The sequence below is a fragment of the Oncorhynchus mykiss genome, chromosome 7, assembly GCF_013265735.2.
Source record: "Oncorhynchus mykiss isolate Arlee chromosome 7, USDA_OmykA_1.1, whole genome shotgun sequence".
Lineage (NCBI taxonomy): Eukaryota > Metazoa > Chordata > Actinopteri > Salmoniformes > Salmonidae > Oncorhynchus > Oncorhynchus mykiss.
Window position 1 is genome coordinate 42804404 of NC_048571.1, and position 10899 is coordinate 42815302.

Here is a 10899-nt window from a genome sequence, read left to right on the forward strand (position 1 = left end):
TGGTCAGGGAGGTGACCAAGAACCCGATGGTCACTCTGACAGAGTTCCTTTGTGGAGATGGGAGAACCTTCCAGAAGCATAGAACAAGAAGGCCTGCACACTGTTAAAGCTCCCAATTCACTGTTTTATTGACAACATTTCGATTCGAAACAGATCTTCATCGGGTTCAACACACTGAGTGTTCACATCCCAAAATATTTCATCTCACATGACCATTGCGGGCATGACCCATGGTGGTGCCATTTTTTTTATTTTATATCTCTAATAATTAAATAACAATGAGATGGGTACATGTAATGGTTCCAGAAAATAATATATATTTACAAAATGACCAAGTGGGTAACCTGGAAGGAAAGACAAATCAAAGTAAAGTAACATATTCAGGTAAGAAATGGTCTGATCCCGACGGTCACTCTGACAGAGCTACAGAGCTCCTCTGTAGAGATGATAGAGCCTTCAAGACAGACGTCAAGACAGTGTCCAGACGGAAGCCACTCCTCAGTAAAAGGCACATGACAGCCCGCTTGGAATTTGCCAGAAGTCACCTAAAGGACTGACTATGAGAAACAAGATTATCTGGTCTGATGAAACCAAGATTGAACTCTTTGGCCTGAATGCCAAGCGTTATGTCTGGAGGAAACCAGGCACCTTCCCTACAGTGCAGCATGGTGGTGGCAGCATCATGCTATGGGGATCTTTTTCAGCTGCAGGGACTTGGATTCTAGTCAGGATCGAGGGAAAGATGAAGGGAGCAAAGTACAGAGAGATCCTTGATGAAAACCTGCTCCAGAGCGCTCAAAGTTAACCTTCCAACAGGACAACAACCCTAAGCACACAGCTGACTGCTTTGAAGAATCTAATTCATAAAATATATTTTGATTTGTTTAACACTTTTTTGGATACTACATGATTCCATATGTGTTATTTCATAGATTTGATGTCTTCACTTTTATTCCACAATGTTGAAAATAGAAAAGTAAAGAAAAACCTTTGAATGAGTTGGTGTGTCCAAACTTTTGACTGGTACTGTGTATATATACAGGCCTCAACTACTACCCTGAGAGCACTTCATTCAGCATATCATGAGGCCCTCAGGTTCATTACCAATCAAAAATGTCTAACATGTCATTGTGATCTCTACTGCGCCGTTGGCAGGTCGTCATTGACCTTGCGTAGTCTTAAACACAGGTATACACTGATTTAAAAGGCCATATTGGGTATAATGTCACTATCTCTGTTCTTTTTTAATCAGGTCAGTAAATAAATATAGATTACGGTCCTATTCTCATTTGCTTTCTTGCAGTACCAAGAATTAGAACAGATCATGGTCTAAATAGTTTTAGTTACTCATCTCCATTGTCCTGGAATTATCTCCTGAACATTTTAAAATGAGATGATCTAGTCACGTTGGTGGAGTTTAAACACTTGGTCGATGTAAATATCATAAAGTGTAATTGTCGTTAGGACAGCTGTTTTTTAGTTATGACGTGTTTTTTTATGTAATATGTAATTGTGTTACTGTATGTGTGTTTAATGTTTTGTTAAATGTTGTAAGATGTTTTGCCTGAAACTTTGTCCCCCCTGTAGCTGTTGGACCAGGTCTCTCTTGAAAAATAGATTTTTATCTTAATGTGAAAAAACCTGTAAAAAATAAAGGTTAAATAAAAAAATAAAAATGTTAGGATTCTTTAGAAAGAGTAAAAACAGTATTAATTGTGCAAAAAAAGTAAGAAAGTTATATAAAATAATACTTAGTATTGATGAAAGACTGCACAAATACACTAAATAGCAACAAACAAGATTACAAAAGACAAGGAAATTATAGCAGGCTAACTGCAAAACAAATTGTAGAAGTAACATTTGGTCATTCAGGACTAGCTGACATGCTACCCTGAAGTCAAAGCACTCCTGCAAGCAGATGTAAGATATCACACAGTGGAGATGCTTGCCATTGACAGCAGAATCTGGCTGGCATTGTCCTTGGTTTCAGCCTGCTGGATGAGCTGGCTTCCACTCTCCTCTTTTGACAGTGGGAAGCCATGTATATCTGGAGAAGTGATGGAAATACTTGTTGCAGGGCAGTTCACTGAAGGCTGTTTTTAAAACATCAGTACTTGAACTTCACTGTAATTAATTTGAGAATAAATTGTAGCCTAAGCTATGTGTTCCAAGGTATTCCAAATAGACCGGCACACAGTATCATCGACTTAACCAACTCTGTGGTACTCACTAGCGTTAGGCTTGTGCCTGATTCTCCTGATGCAGGCATAAGTGAGGAACACCAAGAGGACGACAGCAAAGAAGAAGAAGCCAATGGCCAGAATGTAATGCCCGTCCTCTTTGTTTCCTTGCTCTGACAAACAGAAAAAATGATTACAACCCAAATACATTTCTAATACCTATGAATTGCTTGACTGTAATTGCCAACATACCATGTATACCACATTTAGAGTTATGGGTCTTGTTCCCAGGGAAGATCACAATAAATCCATGTGTATCACACCTGTTGGTGACAAGGTATTACAAGTTATTTAGGAGCCTCTAAAAACATTTCACACGATAGAGGAACTGATATTTGGCTATTTTTCAAAACTGTGTTCTTACTGTGTCAATGGTTTGCAGTGACCCTGTTCGGTGTCAGAGTATGTGTTATTAGGACATGGGACACATTTCCAAGTGTATTCCCTGGAACCTGCCATTGGAAAACATACTTTAAGTTAGCAGTAGTATGGACATGGCTGTTGATCCTTTCGCTACATTTGTAAATATTCAGTGACAAGTAGTGAGGAAGGAAAATGAATGAATGTCTTACCTGTTCTCTTCAGTTCCTCTCCCTTGCGGCATTTCTTTTCCTTTTCACAATTTGAGCAGACATGGTCTGAGCACAGGAAACCAGAGCCACACAAACAGATTGCGTTTGCAGTTGAGGTGCATGCTCTTGCATAGACTGCCCAGAAGAGCAAAGAGAGAAAGAAGACAACAATGACATGAACAAACAATGACATGAGAAGTGTGAGCCCCAGAAGCCCCAGAATCATTCTGACATTCTTTCTTTCCTACTGTATCATTACTTGTTTTTGACCATTTGAGGGTCCATCAACAATCAAAGTATAGGACGCTAATATTTTTCAGAGCTAGATTTTGTTTATGTCACCTCTCATCTTAACCCTTACCCTGTTGGCATTTGAGGCATGGTTGACAGTTCTCTACGCGGTCACTGAACTCAGAGTAGGAGTCCGCTGGGCAGTCACCACAGTCGGTTTTGGCATGAGTGGTGCAGTGCTTCTTCAAAAATTTGCCTATGAACCAAGACAGGATTGTATATCATAATCACTACCACTCACAGAATCACTCATTCAATATTTCTTTATATGTCTTATACATCAAGCAATCATCACACAGGGTCCAACTAACATTTGCATACATAATGTTTCGTAATAATTATGATAAAACATTTTTTTTTAAGGATTTCAATTGGTATAATAATTTGATATCATATGTTCAGTTGTTTAATCCCATGGTCAGTAGTCTACTGAATTGTCGTTAAAGGCTAAAAACAAACCTGGTGGACAAAGTTCACAACATCTGCCATCTTTTTCATACATATCATTGCATCGTAGATCCGCTGCTAAACCCATAGTCCAAAAACACAGAAGACATATGACTGTCATCTGTATGTATTGAGTGTCCATAATGTTAAGCATCCTCTCCTTTCAACCGTGGGGGTTTTATTTGCTCTGCACAGTGACGTTGCACAGTGGCGTCAGGTCTCTCTCTCTCTCTCTCTCTCTCTCTCTCTCTCTCTCTCTCTCTCTCTCTCTCTCTCTCTCTCTCTCTCTCTCTCTCTCTCTCTCTCTCTCTCTCTCTCTCTCTCTCTCTCTCTCTCTCTCTCTCTCTCTCTCTCTCTCTCTCTCTCTCTCTCTCTCTCTCTCTCTCTCTCTCTCTCTCTCTCTCTCTCTCTCTCTCTCTCTCTCTCTCTCTCTCTCTCTCTCTCTCTCTCTCTCTCTCTCTCTCTCTCTCTCTCTCTCTCTCTCTCTCTCTCTCTCTCTCTCTCTGTCAGTGTGGTGAGCTTTTCTGTGAAAAGGTACAGTGAAAGCAGACTCTGCTGACACACGCATGACTAGGGCTGTGGCGGTCATTACATTTTGTTAGCTGGTGATTGTCAAGCAAAAAACTGCCGGTCTCACGGTAAAACTTGAGCACATTTGTGACCGACCCCTCAAATCGGTCTTATGTAGCAAAATTTGAGATTGTTTTTTGTACATTGGATTAAAGTAGAGACTACAACATGGTATATCATACACTACAGTTGAGGAACAATGGGAAAGTTATTCTGCTTTGAAAGTTGATAAACTTGTATAGTCACTTTTGAGAAAATGGCCTTTGAATGTTTTGGTACTACTACTGGAGAGCCCTTCTTTGTCTACACCCATTCAGCATCGTTCACACCCTCTTAAGCTTTAGCCCCATCCATCTCTTTAAGGGTTGATCCGAGCGTTCTGTACTGACATCAGCAGTCAAGCACCTAAGCTAACTTGCTAGATACTTCCAGACACAAATGAGAGAACAGCTCACTGAACATTACTCGCCCTCGCAGAGCTGGTTAGGCTGTTATGTTATCCAGAGCATTGGTGACTGCAACTGTGCTGTCCAGTTGTCCAGAGCATTGGTGACTGTAACTGTGCTGCCAGCAACAATTTAGTTACGCTTTTATGCCAACGTTTACTGTCACCGGCCATATTCAACTGGTGTTGAGCGTTCCTAAATTCATCAGTTATCCAGACTGCATTTACGAACGCACTCAAAATGTTTACTTGCATATTGGAGTTTTTTGTTAAGACGTAACTAGCTAGCTAAACAATGAACCATTATCACAACTCATGATGTTGCTACCATTTATGCATCTGCAGGTAGATAACCAACATCTCTCAACAGTTGTCGCAGTGACATTCTATTGAAATGGATACTTGCACAGTGGTGTCCCCAGCTAGCACAGTGGATCTGGGCCGATTCCGGCTTAGAGTCTGGGCACTCGGCTGAGAGTCAGACTCAGCCAACGTCATGTGGCCTATTACTTGTGGCTAGGATGTGAGGATTGAGCTCGGTCCGATTCCGGTGTGAGTTATCTGGCCCAAATGTATTACTTGGAGCTCGGGTCGATTGGGGCGACTCTCTGGCAGATGATTACAAGGGCTGATTTATATAATTAACATTTCAGTATTTATTTTTCCATATTTTCTTATTGTTTCTGTGATAAAAAAAAATACAATTAACATTTCAATTAATTCTTTAAGAATTCTGCGTAGTATTTTAGTTTTTTCATATGTGCAAGGCAATTGATAAGCATTAAAAACTTTGCAGATGGAGCCTTCACAGTGGCGCAGTGGTCTAAGACACTGTGTTGCAGTGCCAACTGCCGGTCGTGTTCTGACTGAAAAACAGCTTCTATCTCAAGGCCATCAGACTGTTAAACAGCCATCAGTGACATTGAGTGGCTGCTGCCAACATACTGACTCATCTCTTGATGTAATAAATGTATCACTAGCCACTTTAAACAATGCCACTTTATATAATGTTTACATACCCTACATTACTCACCTAATATGTATATACTGTACTCTATATCATCTACTGCATCTTGACTATGCCGTTCGGCCATCGCTCATCCATAATATTTGTATGTACATATTCTTATTCATTCCTTTACACTTGTGTGAATGAGGTAGTTGTTGTGAAATTGTTAGGTTAGATTACTTGTTGGATATTACTGTATGGTCGGAACTAGAAGCACAAGCATTTCGCTACACTCGCATTAACATCTGCTAGCCATGTGTATGTGACAAATAAAATCTGATTTGATTTGGTGTTTCCTCCGACACAAAATGTTTTTGGGGGATTTGTATAATTTGGATGTATAAAATAGTAATATTTAAAATGACTAAATCAGGTAATTTTGTATACCTTTATTTGAATTCTGGGATGATTCTGTTAAGATACCGGCAAAGTCGGCTGAATTCCGGTAGATGGAAGCGGCCTGAAGGTACTTGGGCCGATTCTGGGCAGTCATTCATTTTGATTCCGGGCCGAGTCCGACACCCGATTCTGGGCCAATTCAATCTGTTCTGGCCCCCCGTAAGAGGGACGCTTCTGGGCCAATTCCTCATTGCTAGATGGGTCTTTGTTCAGACATGTAGCTAGCTAGCTAAACAATGAACCATAATCACAACTCACGCATGAATCTACAGGTAGCTAACCAACCAGGTTCAATCTTAGCAAGCCAAGCAAATGGCTCTGAGATACGAATAATAATATCATGCACATAACGTTCGCTAGCGAGCCAGCCACCTAACGTTAGCTAGCTAACATTACACTTTAACTGGAAATTAAACCACTTTCTTACCTGTATACATCATATATGGATGAGTCTCCTGTCACGGATGCCATGGTTGCCGTTAGTTTGAAGATGTAATCTGGAGACAGGTGTTTTCTCCAACAGATTTTCAATCCTGTGCTGCTTGTAACTACCTTGGTAGTTTGACTGAAAACCTGATCCAGATTGCAGGCACCTGTTACAGTTTGAGGCTTTTTCTTGAGTGAGCAGCTTGATGAAAGCCAGTCTATATTTAAATCACCCAGAAAATCTTCCTCTCTGTTGACATCACATACATCATCAAGCATTTCACACATATTATCCAGATACTGACTGTTAGCACTTGGTGGTCTATAGCAGTTTCCCACAAGAATGGACTTTAGGTGAGGCAAATGAACCTGTAGCCATATTACTTCAACAGTATTTAACATGAAATGCTCTCTAACCTTTACAGGAATGTGGTTCTGAATATAAACCGCAACACCGCCCCATTGTCATTTCTGTCTTTTCAGTAGATGTTATAATCATGTTTTGCTACCACTGTATCATCAAAGGTATTATCTAAGTGACTTTCAGAGATAGTCAGAATATGAATTGAATATTTTACAAGCAAGTAATGGACTTCATGAACCTTGTTTCTTAGGCTACACATGTTAATATGGACTATTTTGAGCATTTCTGGTTTGCTTGTTTGTTTTTAATGATTTACTGGGAAGCTTATCAGAAGTAGACTTGCTCATGTTATTTAAAGTGCATTCAGAAAGTATTCAGACCCCTTGACTTTTTTCACATTTTATTAGGTTACAGCCTTATTCTAAAATTGATTTAAGTAATTTTATCCTTCATCAATCTACACACAATACACCATAATGAAAAAGCGAAAACAGGTTTTTAGACATTTTTGCAAATGTATTAAAAATAAACAGATACCTTATTTACATAAGTATTCAAACCCTTTCCTACGAGACTCGAAATTGAGCTCAAGTGCGTCTTGTTTCCATTGATCATCCTTGAGATGTTTCTACAACTTGATTGGAGTCTACAACTTGATTGGAAATGCACACGCCTGTCTACACAAGGTCACACAGTTGACAGTGCATGTCAGAGCAAAAACCAAGCCATGAGGTTTAAGGAATTGTGCGTAGAGCTCTGAGACAGGATTATGTCGAGGCACAGATCGGGGGAAGGATGCCAAAAAATGTCTGCAGCATTGATGGTCTCCAAGATCACAGTGGCCTCCATAATTCTTATATGGAAGAAGTTTAGGACCACAAAGACTCTTCCTAGAGCTGGCCGCCCGGCCAAACTGAGCAATCGGGAGAGAAGGGCCTTGGTCAGGGAGGTGACCAAGAACCCGATGGTCACTCTGACAGAGATCCAGAGTTCCTCTGTGTAGATGGGAGAACCTTCCAGAAGGACAACCACCTCTACAGCACGCAACCAATCAGGCTGTAATGCTCCGGGTGTCGTGGGTGTGGAGTCAAACACAGGAGACAGAGAGTGCAATGCTGTGCTCTTTAATTGCACTAACGCACCACAGGGTGCTCACAATAATAACGGCCCCAAACACAGGGAATGAAAAATATACAACTGAAAAATGCACGACCAGGAACTAACACGTTCCTCTACTACAGGGCCGAAGGTTACAATGATTAATCCCGCACAACAAACAGGCGGGCCGGCTGTCTAAAGAAGCCCAACTAATCATCACAAACAGGTGCTACCAATAAACATACAAGGAGGGGGAGGAAAGACAATCAATGGCAGCTAATAGGCCGGTGACGACGACCGCCGAGCGCCACCCGACCGGGAAGGGAAGCCACCCTCGGTCGGACTCGTGACACAGGCCTTTATGGTAGAGCGGCCAGATTGAGACACTCAGTAAAAGGCACATGACAGCCCGCTTGGAGTTTGTCAAATGTCACCTAAAGAACTCTGACCCTCATAAACAAGATTCTCTGGTCTGATGAAACCAAGATTAAACTCTTTGGCATGAATGCTTCCCTACCACGAAGCATGGTGGAGCAAGCATCATGCTGTGGGAACTTGGAGACTAGTCAGGATTGAGGGAAAGATGAACAGAGCAAAGTACAGAGAGATCCTTGATGAAAACCTGCTCCAGAGTGCTCAGGATTTCAGACTGGGTTGAAGGTTCACCTTCCAACAACAGGACAACTACCCTAAGCACACAGCCAAGACAATGCAGGAGTGACTTCGTGACAAGTCTCTGAATGTCCTTGAGCAGCCCAGCAAGAGCCCGAACTTGAACACGATTGAACATCTCTGGAGAGAACAGAAAATAGCTGTGCAGCGACGCTCCCCATCCAACCTGACAGCTGGGGAGAATCTGCAGAGAAGAATGAGAGAAAATCACCAAATATAAGTGTGCCAAGCTTGTAGCGTCATAACCCAGAAGACTCAAAGCTGCCAAAGATGCTTCAACAAAGTACTGAGTAAAGGATCTGAATACTTAGAAAACTGAAATATTACATATACATATTTGTAATACATTTATCAACTGTATTAAAAACATGCCCACGTCAGGGGAGATACCTATTTAGGCAATCCCTAGCTGCTGGGCTGCTCAGTCCTGGCCGTTAGGTTCTGCCGTCCTGTGGGTTGTCCCTCTGGCCTTAGACAAACACACCGGAAACTAATAATGAATCAGGGTGGTGGACCCCTAGGGACACGGAAGGGCAACCCAGCTATTTTGTGTGCAAGTTAAAAGAGCTCTACAGAACTATTAGACCTATGAGATTAATTATACAGAGGATTTTCTGTTTATGTGTTAATGTACTCTACCGTTCAAAAGTTTGGGGTCACTTACAAATATCCTTGTTTTTGAAAGAAAAGCAGATTTTTTTGTCCATTAAAATAACATCAAATTGATCAAAAATACAGTGTAGACATTGTTAATGGTGTAAATGACTATCGTAGCTGGAAAGGCTGATTTTTTATGAAATATCTACATAGGTCCATTATCAGCAACCATCACTCCTGTGTCCAAATGGCACGTTGTGTTAGCTAATCCAAGTTTATCATTTAAAAAAGGCTAATTGATCATAAGAAAACCCTTTTGCAATTATGTTAGTACAACTGAAAACTGTTGTCCTGATTAAAGAAGCAATAAAACTGGCCTTATTTCGACTATTTGAATATCTGGAGCATCAGCATTTGTAGGTTCGATTACAGGCTCAAAACGGCAGCTTTATTAAATAGTACTTGCAAAACACCAGTCTCGACGTCAACAGTGAAGAGGCGACTCTGGGATGTTGGCCTTCATTAGATTGTCCGTTCATAAATTCAGAGCGTTTTGATCTTGGAGAGTTTTGTGAGCACACTGGACGCTCTGGCCGAGGAGTAGAGTTGATCCAAGCATTCTGACCTAACAACAGCAGTCAAGCAGCTAAGCCAACTGGCTAACATTGGCTAGCTTGCTAGCTACTTCCAGGCACTAATTTTGCTCACCCTAGCAGAGCTGGTTAGGCTGTTTTTATTTTTTATCCAGAGCGTTGGTGACTGTAACTGTGCTGCTGTCAACAATTTAATTACGCTTTTTTGCCAATGTTTACTGACACCGGCCATATTCAACAGGTGTTGAGCATTCGTAAATTCATCAAATTTACCAGCTACTGTATGTCTATCGACAGTTGTCGCAATGACATTATGGATATTCTATTGAAATGCATAGTTGCATACTTGCATAGTGGAGTCTTTTGTTTAGACATGTAGCTAGCTAGCTAAACAATGAACCATAATCCCAACTCATAACAGTACCCTGTATGAAACTACAGATAGCTAAACAACCATGTGCAATGTTAGGATGTTAAGTTAGCAATGCAAATGGATCTGTGATATGAATAATATAACTACACAGATCTCATACACGTAACATTAGCTATCGAGCCAGTCAGCTAAAGTCAGCTAGCTAGCTAACAGTACACTTCTAATTCTAATTTCTGACAAAATTACAAACGTGTAATATCTGAAAATGTAGCTTACTCGACTATCTTACCTGTAAACATGGATGGACACTTCTCCCTCTCTGTCACAGATGCCATGGTTGCCCTTTGTTTTAAGATGTGATCCGGGGACCAATGTTTGATACAACAGTGTGTTCTCTTTTCGAATCCGTCTGCATATTTGAAATCAAACATCAGAATTTTCTCCATCTCCTTAGCTATCATACTCTAAAACTTGGTCCTCCAGAAAGTGGAGAGCAACACTTATGCAGTTCTACTACGTGATTTAAAAAAAAAAAAGCTGCTTTAGAAAGGATTACCGACACACACTGACCAGCTCATGTTATAGACAGAATCGTGCTACTTGGCAGACCAATCTGAAATCATCCCTCGGCATATCCAACCTACTCATTATCTCAGCTAATCATGTCTAGCAGGAAGGTTGATTACTTTTTTCTGTGGCTAAACCAACTAGCCTCATTATTTAACACTTTTATTTGTATTTACAGATGGCATACACCTTTTTTAATACGGTACATGAAAGTGCATATGTTCCAGAAGGCATTT

The 10899-nt window shown here is 40.8% G+C and overlaps 1 protein-coding gene across 2 annotated transcripts; it reads right to left on the reverse strand.

The window, feature by feature from the left end:
* Positions 1 to 938: 938 nt before the first annotated feature.
* On the reverse strand, positions 939 to 10634 carry LOC110527110 (tumor necrosis factor receptor superfamily member 5-like). 2 transcript variants are annotated; one of them, XM_036984482.1, is made up of 7 exons: positions 10386 to 10634; positions 3174 to 3299; positions 2813 to 2947; positions 2605 to 2692; positions 2433 to 2503; positions 2231 to 2353; positions 939 to 2047 (listed from the first exon to the last, which is right to left on the reverse strand). In XM_036984482.1, exons 1-7 carry the CDS (start codon positions 10555 to 10557, stop codon positions 1929 to 1931), a joined length of 834 nt encoding a protein of 277 aa, XP_036840377.1. In that variant the 5' UTR covers positions 10558 to 10634; the 3' UTR covers positions 939 to 1928. The 2 variants fall into 2 exon arrangements, with proteins under 2 accessions (XP_036840377.1, XP_021463943.2); XM_021608268.2 differs by lacking the exon at positions 10386 to 10634 and adding an exon at positions 3563 to 3685.
* Between the last annotated feature and the right edge of the window lie 265 nt (positions 10635 to 10899).